At 46.8% G+C, this 14,745-nt stretch overlaps 1 protein-coding gene across 2 annotated transcripts; it reads right to left on the bottom strand.

Annotated features, from left to right (window-relative positions):
• Positions 1-684: 684 nt before the first annotated feature.
• NASP (nuclear autoantigenic sperm protein) lies at positions 685-12,657 on the bottom strand. Of its 2 annotated transcripts, none has more exons than XM_086462048.1 (15): positions 12,565-12,657; positions 11,352-11,402; positions 10,436-10,546; positions 9,944-10,024; positions 9,662-9,759; positions 8,074-8,970; positions 6,108-6,190; positions 5,098-5,174; positions 4,905-4,978; positions 3,590-3,778; positions 3,162-3,328; positions 2,645-2,698; positions 2,480-2,551; positions 1,365-1,496; positions 685-845 (listed from the first exon to the last, which is right to left on the bottom strand). In XM_086462048.1, the coding sequence occupies exons 1-15, from the start codon at positions 12,624-12,626 to the stop codon at positions 792-794; spliced, it is 2,202 nt and encodes a 733-aa protein (XP_086318174.1). In that variant the 5' UTR covers positions 12,627-12,657; the 3' UTR covers positions 685-791. The 2 variants fall into 2 exon arrangements, with proteins under 2 accessions (XP_086318174.1, XP_086318175.1); XM_086462049.1 differs by having other exon boundaries at positions 5,098-5,184; positions 6,109-6,190.
• Between the last annotated feature and the right edge of the window lie 2,088 nt (positions 12,658-14,745).

Below are 14,745 nucleotides of genomic sequence, written 5' to 3'. Positions count from 1 at the left end.
GTCCCTCTTGGGGCAGGAGACACCCCAAGCATTCTGGCATCAGCAAGAGGCCCAGAGAGGACAGGCAGCATCAGGCAGACCCCAAAGCCAGCAGCCACAGAGCCCTTCCTCAGGCTGCTCCTCACCCCAGGACCATGCCCACATGCAGATGAGTTGTTTCATCCTGTTCACCAGGGTGGTTTGGGGACTGGCAGAGGGCATGGAGGCGCACAGTCACTTTCCCTCCCCCCCCCCCCCCCCCCCCATCAGGCACATTCCCACCCCCAAGCCCTTTCTAGGGGAAGCCTGACAAGAGGCACACACAGCTCAGTGCTGGGAACCAGCAAAACCCCTGGTGAGACTCCCAGCCCTGTGCTGGAGGCCACATGCTACATGTTTAATAAATGGCTTCAGCCTGGTGCTCTTCACTTCTTGGACTTTGTTTCTTACACACACACACACACTTGGCTGAGAGCAGCCTCCCATCCCAACCTGGGCACAGCCAGGGACTCAGCACCCCCTGCTCCCACACCTTGTCCCCAAGCTCTCAGTGCATGAACAAAGGGAGATAAAGGGATAAAGTAGAGTTTGAGCAGTGCCAACACCACATCTCAGCAGTTGCAGTCATGAAGAGTTCAGGGGCCAGACAAGCTCTCATCAGCCTTCCCCAGGGGGTTTAGGAGGGTCAGGACAAGAACATTTGCTTACAACCTTTATTGAAGTCATACAAAAGTTGCGAAAAAGTGAAAAAATACACTATATACAAAACCATTTTCCTTGTAAGGAGAGGAGTGTCCAAGGTTAAAGAATTATCATACTGTGCTTTCAACTGCAGCCCCTGATTCTGCTTGTGGCCTTTTCTCTGTCTGAAAGAAAAGAAAAGGTTTTGGTTTTAATAATTAAAAAAAACAAACCACACTGCCTTACAGAACCAATTCATGCAGCAGTTCAATGTTTCTGTTGTTTAAAGACTTAACTGACTACTTGTGCTTTGCTGGTCTTCAGAGCCCAACACTACTCTAAAATACTGAAGTTAACAACTGTAGTGCAAGTGATAAATAATAAAATCCAGGAATATTAGAAATACTTTGCAGAAAGGCCCTGTGCTGTAGTTCAGCCTGACACAATCACCCAGAACACATTTCTGTCCCACACCACAGGTTCCAAGTCTCCACCGCTGGTGCCCTTCCAGCCCACATAGCATCAGACACCATGGTACAACATGCATCCTGCCAACTGGGGGGCATTCCCCATCTCATCTGGGAAGCCTTGTTAAGACCAGCAGGCAGTAAATCCAGTACATCTACCAGGCACAAAATCATGCCTGAACAGAGGGAGGGAAAATAAAAATAAGCACAGCACAAGCTCCTGACTCAGCTGCCCACCTCCTCTTCCATTTTTTCTGCAACCTCATTTCCACTGGGAGCAGCATCACCACCACCACCATTGACAGCCGGTTCTGGTTTAGATTTCTTAGCTTCATTGTCTCCCTGTTGCGTTTCCTCCTCTGGTTTCCTCTGAAGACAAAATTGTTTATAGTCTTCACTATGCACAAATCAGAAGTATTTTTTAGAAAGCTGGCATCTAGATGTCATTGCACATTATCTATTCAACCTCTACTTGCCAGGTTCAAGACAGGTACTTCAGTATTAAGGTTTAACCAAAACTCTTTGGTACAGGGGCCTCAACCACAAAGGATTTCCAGTAAGACATTATTTAGGTGCTAGTACCTGTAGCAGTGAATTATCCTTATAGTTTGGCAAGGAAACATGCAACTGCTGAGGCAGGTAACCATTAAGGGGGTAGATTTAGGGCATCTAGGACACTTACAGTCACCAGTGTAAAGCAGATCAAAATTGCTCCAGGCAAACCTGAACTGGAAGAGGCTACTATAACACAGGCCAGGCTGGGCCACAGCAGCATACAAAATAAAAACTAAGACCTTATAGGGGACAGTTTTACTTATATTGGCAAACAGTTCTAGAACAAACATATAACTTTAAGGAACCTAGTGGCTCAATATATCCTCTTTTTAAGAGGCAGTTTATCATTACTATCATTAGACTGGCTTTGCTAATTTTTTTTTTTTTTAAGTCCAATTCTCCATTTCCACTTGGAAAGAAGGGAACCCAACTCAGCCTGGTCGCTTGCCCTTTTCTTAAAATCTGTAGGCCACCCTGCTCTTCCTGCAGGTCCTCAGCAGAGGAGGGCACTTGTTCAGAGAACACCTGCAGAGGCCACACAACTCTGCTCTGAGGTTAACCAGTATGGGTCAGGCAGGGTAAGAACCATCAAGAGTAGTCTCCTGGAGGCTGGATGGTTCCCAGACTGATTGGCTCCCAGTGGAAAGGAGTTTCATGCACTATTTCTGGTTTTACTTTTAAAGTGGTTTTTTTTTCCATTACAGAACTAAGTTAAAAAAAGCTTTAAGAAATCAAATTATACAGAGCAAGCCAGCAGTACTTTAACAAACTGTTCAACTGGTCATTTCTGGACTCACCTTTTTCCTGACTAGGTGAGAGATGTCTGTAACACACTGAGATGCACCATCAGCTGCTTTTCTTACTGGAATCTATTACAAGACAGACATTGACACATGAGTAACAGCAAACAATAATCCTTGGAGTGGACAGGAACTATCAACATCTATCTTAAGTTAACTTACTGTGGAAACAGAACCACTGTCTTCACTTTGTGCAAAGCCAGATGTAGTTCCAACCTTAAACACAGAAGGAAAACAGTGGAGTTAAGTTCTGACCATCTATTCACACAAGGCCATCCACGCAAGTTTAAAAAGAGACAGAAAACCCAACTCTACATCTCGACACTGCAATCTGCTCCTGCACTTCCGGACAGGACAGATGGACAAAAAACTCAGTGATGCAACATTCAGTCCATTCTCACATTGGGCTGCAGTTCCCAGCCCTGACACATTAACCTGCTATAGAAGCCTATAAAATGCCAGTTTAGTTTGGAACCATTCATGTCAGTGCACTTACTACTATCCTCTCTTCAGGTGTCAGCGACTTCAGTTTCCTTCTCACAATCACAGCCCATAACATTTGTGAGCAGCCATGAGCCCCCAATGCGTACGATCAAGTCTGAGCTCCTCCCATTGCTGGTTCACTTCAAGTTTCACTAGAAGAATGTTTGGTTAAAAGGAAACAACAGGACACACTAACCAGAGTTGCTTTCAGTGCCAGCTCAGCTACTCTTGCACTCTTTTGAGACTCCTTTGAATCTTCTATCTTTTCTTTAATTTCAGGGAGCAGTCCCTTCAGCTCTTCTATCTCCTTCTCATCTTCAGGGGACGCACTGTCTGTCTTCTTTATTCGCTCAGTAAGCATTGCTAGAATGAAACAGTTGTCATGGCAAAAACCCTCAAGACAAAGTAGCTGCCCAGTTACCAACATCCAGAGGCAAGTACCTGCTGACTCACACTGCTTCCACAATTCTGGTATCGGTATAGCCCGTTACCACATACAGATCAGCAAACATTTGCACAGCTAGGTAGTGAGCACATCTAACTACTTTTAGGGCAGTTAATCAAAGTCTGCTTTGACTTGTGAAAGCTCTCATATTCACGAGGCAGTTCTAGAAATCCACTTACCCATTCTCTTGTCAATGACTTCTACAGATTTACCAAACTGCAAAACCGCCTCATCGAACTGGCTGTTGTAGTGGTACGCCAGCGCCAGCTGGTAGTGACTCTCAGCTAGCAAGCGGTCATGAGCCTCCAGGTACTTCTGCTGCAGGGCCAGGCAGGCCTGGAACTCTTCTATAGCCTGCGCGTAGTTTTCTGTGGGAGAAAGCCATAAGGTCTTCACAAACCACACTTGTTTATCCAAACAAGCAAGATCTAAATTCTTATTCAGTTACCCCGTATTTCATCACACTTCGTACAGTCTGAAAACAGAACCACCACTGAACACAGCAGCTGAGTTCAGTGACAGGCTGCTTTTGGATTATCAAGTGACAACACTGCCCCCCCCCCCCCCCCCCAAGACTGCTAAAGAGCCCAGCTCCTCTAGTTCTCTCAACAGTGCTTTGTCTCCTTACAGCCACATGGTCAACTAAGCAACCAAGTCAAAACCAGGCACACAAATCCTGCTGTTTTACCTGCCACCATGAATTGAGTGTAACTGCTCACAATTGGAACTTAATCTAGAGGTAAGGGCAATCGCCAGCTACCTTCCAGCCAAGTTCTCCACTGAATGTGTTCTACTGACATAAAACACAACCCTCATTTCGTATCCCTGGTCCAGAAACCCGATAGACAGTTTCCAGTGCTTGCCAGAGAGAAAGATTACATCCTACTTGGATTCAACAACATTAAACCACCTTTTTTTGTTTGGGGTTTTTTTGGGTTGTGTTTTTTTTTTTTTTTTAAAAAAAAGAAGGGCAAGTAAGACACATTAGAAAGCACAAACCTGGGGCTTGCTTCCCACTCCTTTTTCTGCTGCATAGCAGTCTTCCCTGACTGTACCCTAGTATTTTGTTAAGTCTAAGAGAGTCAACGATTTTTTCATTTGCCATCTTTCCATTCTGGAAGTAGCACAGTACTGACACCTCCTATTGCGCGCAGCGACTCGCTACTTCAATAAGGAAAGTCTCTTCCAAGTTTCTGAAGCTAACCAAACCTTGCCGGTAAGGCAGAGCACAAGGCTGGTTTTGAACTGGTAACACACTACTTCTCAAAGCTTTCTTTCACTCTTCTGGAAAAGCATGGACTATCTTGGTTTAAGGCATGAACTTGTTCATCCATTGATTCCAAAGCTTCTCACATGGCTGCACTATCCTAATCAGACAAATTCTATTTTGTTTCATCTTAACAGCCTTACCTCACCTCCATTCCTGTTAAAGTTTGAAGAGAGTGACAGAAAGTGGAACTGAACACTCTGTACACAAGAATTAATATTACTTACCAGATTCAATGCTAACTTCTCCTAGCTTTAGATGAGCTTGAGCTGCATGGAGCTGAGCTTCTTTTGTTTCTTGTCTAAATCAAGGGGAAAAAAAGTAGTTTTGAAATCCTGATCAGAATATGCCACATTCAGTAACTGCCAATTTACAGTGGGTTTCTCTAGCACATATCTAAGTTAGGACTTAAGTCTTTACCTCTTGTAGATCACTTTTGCTAACTCCAGCATGTCCCAGGCTAGCTCAAGATTTCCAATTTCATCCTCCTCACTTTCCTGTAAAGACCAGAAATGCGTTAAGTGACTTGGTTACATATCACATCAAACAACAACACTAAGTTTCTAAGCAGCATTGTCAAGGAACAAGTTTCTTCAAGAGGTAAACAGCATACCACTAGAAGGACAAAAAAAAGGAACATGGTTATTGAATCAACCAAGACTTTGCCTGCAGTGAAGATGTTTTAAGTGGAACATAAGCTTACACCGTTGGTTGATATGGCCTTAATTTTTTTTTTCCAGAAATATCAGCGCACAAAGCACCAATATTATCCTAATAAGATTTTGTTTAAGGTGCTATTTAGATTAACCAAAAGCTAAATAAAGGAGTTGATGTTCCACTTTTTTTAAAAAAAATGATATTTTGAACTTCATTAGAATAGTCCGAGGAACAGACAGATATTCTATTTGAGACTGTTGTTTAGCACACTTAGTACTACACTAACAAACTTCAGATTTTTCCAGATGTTTTGACTGCTACATCAACTAACACCTCAGATCTGAGCTGCACTATACCTCCCACCAAATTCCCATCCTAATCACAGCTTACTGGACTGGGTACCCTCAATGCACATAGTGAGACAATAACAAAACAAGCAGAGACTGTTACAGGTAACTAACTTTAACGACAAGCTAAAGCAACTCTCCCTGCCTGCCCCTGCATTTACCAGGCTGCATTACTCATCAGTAGCCTGCAAACATTTGTTTTAGCACAGCTCAACAAGCCCAAGCTCACAGACACGAGCTGAGCAAGATCCTACAACGTGGACTATGCATAACCCTGCCCCTTCCTTAGGCACTATCGGTTTTCAGAAGTTGCTTCCTCCACAGGACTAAATGAAATACAACGGAGCTTTTGTAAAGACATTAACATGACATTTAGACAAATATCACACTCTTCCACGAGCACCTGCACGAGCTCAGCAATCTCACCTTGTCTTCCACTGTCAATTCATTCTCTTTATCATCTTCAGCTTTATCATTTTCTTTATCTTCCTCTTCAGATTCTTCTGTTTCTACAAGAAAAGCAGATGAATGTGAACACTTGTTGTTACTACACCTGCTTCACATGGAGTCAGGCAGAATATATTCTATCCAGCCCTTATCCTTCAAGGGACAGGTTAGACATGTGATGCAAGAGCAGCACAGGTGCAGTAAATTCTCAGCAGCAGCCATCTTGCTGAAAGTGTTAGGCACTGTAGACTAAAGCAGTTCCAGGCTACCTTAGGCCTTGTTTTAAGTTTAACTTCATACTATCTAGTACAGAAACACAGGCAGAAATCTGTTCTCACAAACGCACTGTGAACTCCCACCGAAGCCATGCGATCCTGAGCCGCCCTGGAGGTACTGGTCAGCTGTTGGACTTCACGCTACCGCTAACAAGCATTTTCAGCAAGATAGCTGCCAAGCTGTGTACAAGTAAGACTCTTTCTGAATTCATGTTCCTCGTGTCAGACATTTAAATGCCCGTGTAATTAACGAACCTGCTGTTGTGTAGCACTGATGTGACTTCTGATACTGTGTAGGAGCACTGCATGATCTGTACTACCAGGAGAAAACGTTGTGGGAAAATGTGCAGGGAAGGAGCACAGCTAATAACTTTACAGCATTGGTTGACTTGCATGCTAAAGCTGCACAATTAATTCCCGTATCTTGACCACTGACTAACTCCAGAATAACAGGAGCTTGATGGGGTGGGGACTAGAGAACCCCTGAGCTTGTCAGTCTAACTCCCAAAAAGCGCACACCTACCACTGAGTGACAAACCTGTAAGTGTGAGGACAGCTCAACCAAAGGTAAAACAGAAGACATGTTAGGAAGTTAAAATTTAAGAAGTGGGAGGAGCCTGAAACAACACAGTACCAGACCAGGATGTTCAAGAATGTCCTCACACTAACAGAGTTGGAAGAAAAAACCAGAACAAAACAGCAGTATGTGTACATAAGCAACCTTTCACAGGATGAGGAGTGGATAACTACTCTTTGCTTATGTTCATACTCTGTCCAGACAGACACCTTGTTAGGCAGCTGCTCCACCACTGCATGTTCACTGTGCTTAGCAGTACAAACCCTTTCAGTGTCCAGAACCATTTAGTCTGAATATTGGCCACTCCTAAAACAAGGCTTTTCTTGTGAAGCTGTGTTACTGACAAGCAAAGTTCCAATTATCAGTTCATCAATTAACTTGTGCAATAGAAAGCACTGGCCTACTAAGACCATGCAAGTAATACTTCAAAATGTACAAGTTTTGCTAGGTTACTTTCATATAATCCTGAAGACAGCTATATGAAGCAGGGAAGCAGAATGGCAGAAAAAGCTAGATAGCTGGAAGACTGTACTAGATAGTAGCAATAAGCCTTCAGGTTCCAGGACAAATTATGTTTACATTTGCCAACCAAATTCTCACTTGTAGTTACCACCAGAAAGACTCAAATGGAGAGTTCCTTTCCCCCACCAAAAGCAAATGTACTTTTTTATATGTACTCAGCTGTTCTTATTTTTCTGCTCCATTGTTTTAAAACAAAATATCGTTATAACTAGAGGCAACTTGTGCTTCAAGTTATTCGAAGGTTAGTATAACAAACCCAGATGCATGCAAGTGAACATCCATTCAGTATTCTCCACCAGCCTAGCCGTTACTTACACATTTCACAGGGCTGTAAGTTTGCTTTCAAGTAAGATTTGCTTTGCAGTTAGTTAAGCGTTAGTCTAAAGAAACCAAGACTACTCACTATTCCTTGAAACTTTACTTGGATGTAAAATCCTTCAAGAGCCCCTTTACTGTGCCTTTTCCTTATTCTAAGGCAAACAGAAAATTCTGAATGGAACACTTTTTACCCATTGTTAGCCAAATCCATCAAGTCATCCACCCACAAGTACTTTTTTCCTCTCACTGTTACCTTCTCCCTCTTCCATCAGGTCATGTTTCTCTTCTTTTTCTACCTTAGCACCTTCACCCTCTTCCATCAGGTCATCTTTCTTTTCCTCTTTCTCTACCTTAGCAGATACTTCAGCCTTTTCTTCTATGTCATTAGATGGCTCTTTGCCCTCCTTGAGTGCAGGTTCCTTTGAGGAGTCTGTGTCTTTAGATTCACCTGGTTTCTCTTCTGTAGCTGTCTCTACTGGCTCTTGCTTCTCCTCCACCTTCTTCTGTTGAGCTGCCTCTGCTTCCCGTTCTACAGCTTCTTTCTGCTCCACAGCAACCGCTACCTGCCCCTCTGCTGTCACTTCTGCTACTGCCTTCTCTTCCACAGCTGCCTCTGCCTGTCCTTCTGCAGCCTCTCCCTTTTCCACAGCTGGCTCTTTTTCTGTTGCTTCTGCTGTCTGTTCTTCCACCTCTCCCTTCTCTTCCACAGCCACTTCTGCAGCTTCAACCTCTTCCACAGCTGCCTTTTCTTCCTCGTCCAACACTTCAGTTGTTCTCTCCTTCTCCTCAGTTGCCTCCACCACCTTGTCTTCAGGCACCATCGTCTGCTCTTTTTCCACTACCTTCTCTTCCACAGGTGCCTCCCCTTTTATAGCCTCCTCTTCCTCAGCTACCTGCTGCTTCTGCTCTTCTGAAGTTACTTCTTTTTCCACAGAAGCCTCCATCTTCTCTTCAGCCTCTTGAAGCTTTATGTCCTTGTCAGCAATTGCTGCTTCTGTCGTTTTTTCTTTTGTGATCTCTTTCATTTCAACATCCTCCTCTTTGATCTCCTTCTCAGAAAGTACTGGAGACTCTTCTGTAGACTTTTTGGCCTCTTCTTTTTCCCCCATGGCGTTATATACCTGTTCTCTCAATTCCTCCCTTGCTTCTTCTACATGATTGAGGAAGCATAAACATTTCTCCAAGTTTAGTGATAAAGACATTAATGGGTACTGACAATACCACCCTCAGACCCTCCAGTGTGTTGGTTTGTCATCAAATTAGACGACATCCCCAAGAGCTCCATTTTCAAAGTAGAAGGAATTAGGACACAACCAACATAATAACTTGAACTAAGCACACCCCTTCCCCTTCCCCAGGCTGCATTATTGCAAGCGGCCGCTCAAGCAGTGTGCAGTTTTGCGTGCTAGCATTTTTAGTCACAGCTAAGCAAGAGGTGCCAGTGTTTTAATAGTCTGGATTGACAGGAATTCCTGTATTATCTCCAGCTGCAGGCAGCACAAAGTAGTTACTGTCCTCGGACTTTTACAGAGACTCTGACCTGTCCTGCTACACACAGTGTACTGCTGCAAGGCTACAAAGCAGTTCAAGTTGACTGTGAAGCTCAAGAAGGCAAGTTTGAATGCAGTGTTTCGGGGCACAAACACCTGGTGATGCCTTACACATGCTTTTAGTGAGTGGTTCCTTGCAGAAGTTTTACAAGTTTTGTTCAATCTTTAAGCAATATTAGAAGAAGAACAAAAAACTTCAGTCAGGCTGCTAAGAGTTTCAAGAGAATGATTCAGGCTAAGATACCAATGGACTGAACTTGTATCCACGACATGGCAGACAGCTTTACATACCATCAACAGTTGGTAACGCAGAATCATCTTCAGCTTTTTCTCCTTCCTCTTCAACCTGCACCCCTTCTAAGGCATTTCCCAACACACCATTCTCCATCCTAAAGGGAGCAAAAGGTTGTTATCCCTTAGCTCTTGTTTTAACTGCACAAGCTGCAATGCCGCGTCCCATCCCACCCAGTGCAACCCTGGATACATGAAGTTCTAGTGTAACCCTGTCTGTACAAGGGTGAAATCCTGCTACAACACACAAACTCTTAGTCAAATGAGAAGAGGTTAGCATACCTTGCCAACTCCAGGAGAGATTTTCCATAGTAAAAAAAAGCTTCTGCACACTCATCCGCTGTCTCACCATACTTTTTACCCCTACAAAAGTAATGAAGATTTGTTTGCCTGTGCCTGCTTTAGATTTTGATACATGAAATCGAAAGCTAAAAATTCCTGGACAGGAAGATCAGTTTCTTAGCTCATCTCCAATTGTTTCAAATAAATAATGAATGCTCCTCTCAAACATCCAGCAAAGCAAATTAATCCAAAACCCAAAGAGGTATCACCCTCAGAGACTGATCAAGACAAGTAAACAAGTTGCTAATGAGCCAGACTCCCCCATTATTTTTCATATTAACAGACATTAGAAGCATACACCGCAAAATAAAATATCAAATCCCCTTTCCTCCTTTGGAAACTGCACTGGCAATCGCTATCGCAAAAGGTGTCTGAACTGCACACCAACTACAACACTGTCCAACATTCGAGTTAATACATTCTACTACTCACAGTAAACTTGCAGCTTCCTGGAACGCATTAACGGCGGCCGGAATATTTCCCATTACCAAGTGTTTCTGTCCCAAACCCAACAGTTTCTTTGATTCTCCATCCACATCCATACTGGAAATAGGGATATAAAAGTAAAATACAAGATTCTGTTAGTTTCCATAGTAATTTTGCATCCAGCTTTCAAAACCTAGTCAGCTTTATAGAAGAGCGAGTTGCATACATTACACTGGCTGGAACTACCAGGGTAGGGGGGTGGTGTTTGGTTTTGTTTAAATCTGGACCAACTTTTAGTTCTGATGACCAAGGGCAGACAGGTTAATTTTAACCAACTGCTGCAAGAAGCGTGTATCAGAACCTGGTATGACAAAGGATGCTAAAGGACACACTGCAAGAGTTGCACACCAATGCATCACTGAGTACCATACAGTGCTTCACCAGGCTCTGATGCTAGCTAAGCCAAGAAAAAGACTAAATCCAAGTTATGGCTTCTCATAGCACAGCATGATGCATCTGAGAAGAACAACAGAGGCCAAGTCTTACTTTGAATTCAGTGCATCTCACACAGCTCCCTTTCCAGAAGGTTCATCCTAGTCCTGTACCTCAGACTGGGACAAGAGGAGCACTACAACGCACTAGTCACATACTCTTACCTCCCCAATGCTTCCCCAACACTAACTCACAGACCAAGAACTCCCTAACAGCAGCTGGTATTCATGTATTTATTAGTCCTTGAAAGAGTTTTGTTGCACTAGACTTGGGCAGACTACTGGTGAGCACAAGTTCCCAGCATCTACAGCATCTGCACCAGTTAAGCTTCAAGTCTAACAACAGAGTTGAAGGGCAACCTTTTTGTTTTGCTCAACAACCCCTGGATTTTGCATTCTTTAGTAATCTAAAGCTCTGACTTCCATCTTACCTGTCTATCTTGTCTGTGGATGTGGAAGGAGCTGCCAATTCCTCTTCCATCCTGCAAGCAAAACATTGCATGAGTGTTTGTAATGGGACACCCATTCCGTAACGGGAACTGGGCCCTCAGAGGTGTGAAACCAGAGCCAGGAGTGGTGCTTGCTTTCAGGTGTTTGGCCACCTAGAGCTGGTTCACCCTGCGGGCTGTCTTTTGGAGAAACCTACAGGTTTCAGTTTTATTTACTGTTTGAACGAAAGACTGTTAGGAAAACAGATGTTTCTCCGTTCAGGTTACACCGGACTAAGCCCGGCCAACAGGTCTCCTGTCCCTAAACACCATGGCCACCCACCCCGCCAGCCTGCAGCCGCTGACCCGCTCACAGCTGTCCCCACGCAAACGTGCGGCGCGGAACAAGCTGCAAAGCGCCAAACAGGGCGTTTTGCACCGCGTTTCCCGTCAGAAAACCGGGCATATGCCCAGGGCGCCCGTTCGCGCAGCTCGGGGGGCTGGGGGCCGGCCAGGGCCGCCCGCCGGGCAGCCCCTCCTCGGCAGCGCTCCGGAGCAAGCGGCGGGACACACAGCCCCCCCCCCCCCCCCGCCAGAGGGAGGCCGGGGGCGGCGTTGCGGAGCTCCGCGGGCGGAACAAAGGCTGAGTGAGACGGGCAGCGACCCCGGCCCCCCCGCCCCTCGCAGACAATGGGCGCCTTTCCCGCCTTCCCCCCCGGCCCCGCCCCCCGCCCTTGGCGCCAAACCCCGACGGCGGCTCCTCACGGGCTGAAGGCCCGGCGTCACGTGACACCGCTGGACCACCCCCCCACACCCCCCCCGTCGCCCTCCCTCCCCCAACCCGCCCCACGGGCAGGTTCCGTGGCGTCGGCTGCCCCCAACAAAGATGGCAGCAGCCGCGTAGGGGTCACGTGGCGGCTCCGCGCGAGCCGAGCGGGCCCAGCTGGCGCTGAAGAGCGCGGCGGCACGTACCACCGCCGGTGGGGGGGCAACCGGGGGGGGGGGGGGGGGGGGAAGAAGGGGGGCAGGCGCGCCAGCCCGACCAGCGCCCTCAGCCCTCCCCCCCCAAAGGAAATCCTGCCTGCCGCCCCCTGCACACCCCCACCCGCCTCAGGCCACCCCGCGGCGCGAAAGCGCACCCCCCTCTCCTGCTGCCCCCCCACCCCCCTCTCCGACACGCACACACCGGGACCGGGACCAGCCCGAACGGCCCTACCTAGTAGGGGAGGCCGGCGCAGGCTCAACGCAGGGGGGAGCGGCGACGGCCGAAGATTGCATAGAAGCTAGCGGAGCAGGGGCGGTGGCGGCAGAGTGCAGACCCCTGCCCCTCCGGCTGCCTATATACCCCCGAGGACACGCCCCGGCCCGCCTCGCGGCGCGCGCACGCCGCGGGGGGACTACCGCTCCCGGCATGCTGCGCGCCGGCCCGCTGCGGGACACTGAGGGACGCCGCCGCGCGGGGCTTGCTGGGAAATGTAGGTCCGGGAGGGGAAAAGGCGCCACGAGGCCGCGCAGCCCGCTGGGAAGTGTAGTGCTGGGTGAGGCGGGGCGGGACCGCGCATGCAGCGCAGGGAAATTGAGTTCGGCTGAGGAGCCGCTGCCGCGCCGCATGCTGGGAAGGGTAGTCCGCCCCGACCCTGCCAGGCTGGGTGGGCCCCGGGGCCTCGCCACCTCCCTCCCAGCCCCGGGGGTAGGTGGACATGTTGTGGGGGTGGGCGCCGCGGGGAAAAAACCCTGCGGTCCGGGTTTGCGCCTCGGCGCATGTCTGGGAAGGCAAGAAGGACGAGCCAGGCCGTTGCTGCCCGGTCTGCTCCGCTTCGCAGGCAGGGCGCCTCCTCAGCACCGCTGCGCAGGCAGGCAGACACCCTGCGGTCTGACCCAGAGCGGGGGGCAGGCCTTCGTTAACATCCGACGATACCACCAGCCCGTTCTTTGAAGGGCTCATCTTTCTCTGCTTTACATTTCAGGAGGCACTGCCGCTCTTGCCCTGGCACCATCTTGCCACGTTCAACCTCAGCCTACTCGAGGTGAGCAGTCCATTGCCTCCGGCTCAGCTCACACAGATGCTTTGCTTCCCCCCTCGCCAACACGTAACCTACCAGACAAGGCAGACATGGCTGCTGCTCCTGTGACAGCAGAGACCTCCAGAAAACTTGCACAGCAGCAGCAAAGCCATTGGTGGAGACCTGGAGGCTCATTTTCCCCTATGTTATTTCAAGATAAAAGTTCACCAGCTTCAACTGTGCAATGTTTCTCCATGCAGTAACAGAGCTAGGAATTGTGGGTTTAATAGAGACACAGAATTAACCTGCTTTTCTTGGAAATTCTCTCTACTCAACTCACTCTAGAAAAAGTTAATTGGGGCCCTGACATTGGGGTGGGGGGGTGGGGTGTCTCAAAAGTCATATGCTGAGTACAGTAGTGCAAGAAGTGCAAACATGCAAGTGGAAATATATGCAACAAAAGCCACTTTTCTTGGCAGGGTCACTGCTGTTAACATTCTACATAGCGCCTTCAAATTAAAACTGCTTCCCTACTGATTTGCAGTAAGAACCATATTCAAAGTCACCTGTGTTTGATTAGAATACAAAAAAACCCCAGTGACTTCATTTCCCTTAGAAGAAAATGTCCAGTCTAGTAAAGAATCCTAACTGAGCTGTAATGACTTTCTCCACTGAGGTAAATTCAGCAGGAATTAGGAAACACTTTACTGAGAAACAGAAGTTCTTTAAATTTTACATATGGATTACAAAAAGTGATAAACAGCTTTGTTCCAGTTCGGGTGCATGCTGTGAGGCCCAAGGCAGGAAATACTTGAGGAGGCATTGCACTTGAGATGAATATATAGTTTCACTATAGGCCTACTGTAAATGAGGTTATCACAACTAAAAGAATCTAATTCTTAAGGTTTTGAACTATTTGAATACAGACAGTTATTTTTCTAATTCTATGCTTGTTATTGCTACGGGAAAACGAAAAAATAAGTGTATTTCACTTTCAGTCAGTTAAGCTTTCTTCATCCAGCAGCAAAAAAAGGAGTCGTGCCTATGACTGTCTCTCAATGGCATCAACAGATCTGAAAGAGTTCCTTTGTTTTAAATCCGAGAGGCCTTTAGAAACTCTGCCTTGCTACTCTGTCTGCACCAAGGCAAATGAGCATTAATCCTATTTTACAGGTAGAAAAAACCAAAACACAGTGTTAACATTGCTAAGGCCACAGAAGGTATCACCACCAGAGCACTGGTAGTAGTAATACCTCATGCCCTTTGGATTCAGATGGCTAGACAATTCGTTAAGAGACTGAAAAAAACCAAAACCGTTGCTAGAGTTCCAGTCCTGCTCAACAATCTATCAGCACTCAGTAAATTCATCCCTACCGGGAAGTAACACAGAGACA

Source organism: Leptosomus discolor, chromosome 3, assembly GCF_034619465.1.
Source record: "Leptosomus discolor isolate bLepDis1 chromosome 3, bLepDis1.hap2, whole genome shotgun sequence".
In the NCBI taxonomy this organism is placed as follows: domain Eukaryota; kingdom Metazoa; phylum Chordata; class Aves; order Leptosomiformes; family Leptosomidae; genus Leptosomus; species Leptosomus discolor.
This window is presented reverse-complemented; position numbering and strand designations above follow the sequence as displayed.

Excerpts from the sequence above, each read along its gene's own strand:
- NASP (XM_086462049.1), bottom strand. The coding sequence starts at position 12,626 with ATGCAATCTTCGGCCGTCGCCGCTCCCCCCTGCGTTGAGCCTGCGCCG. Across the intron at positions 2,552-2,644 it reads ACAGTGGTTCTGTTTCCACA|ATTCCAGTAAGAAAAGCAGC; the intron begins GTAAGTTAACTT and ends GTCTTGTAATAG. Across the intron at positions 1,497-2,479 it reads CTCACCTAGTCAGGAAAAAG|AGGAAACCAGAGGAGGAAAC; the intron begins GTGAGTCCAGAA and ends TTTTGTCTTCAG.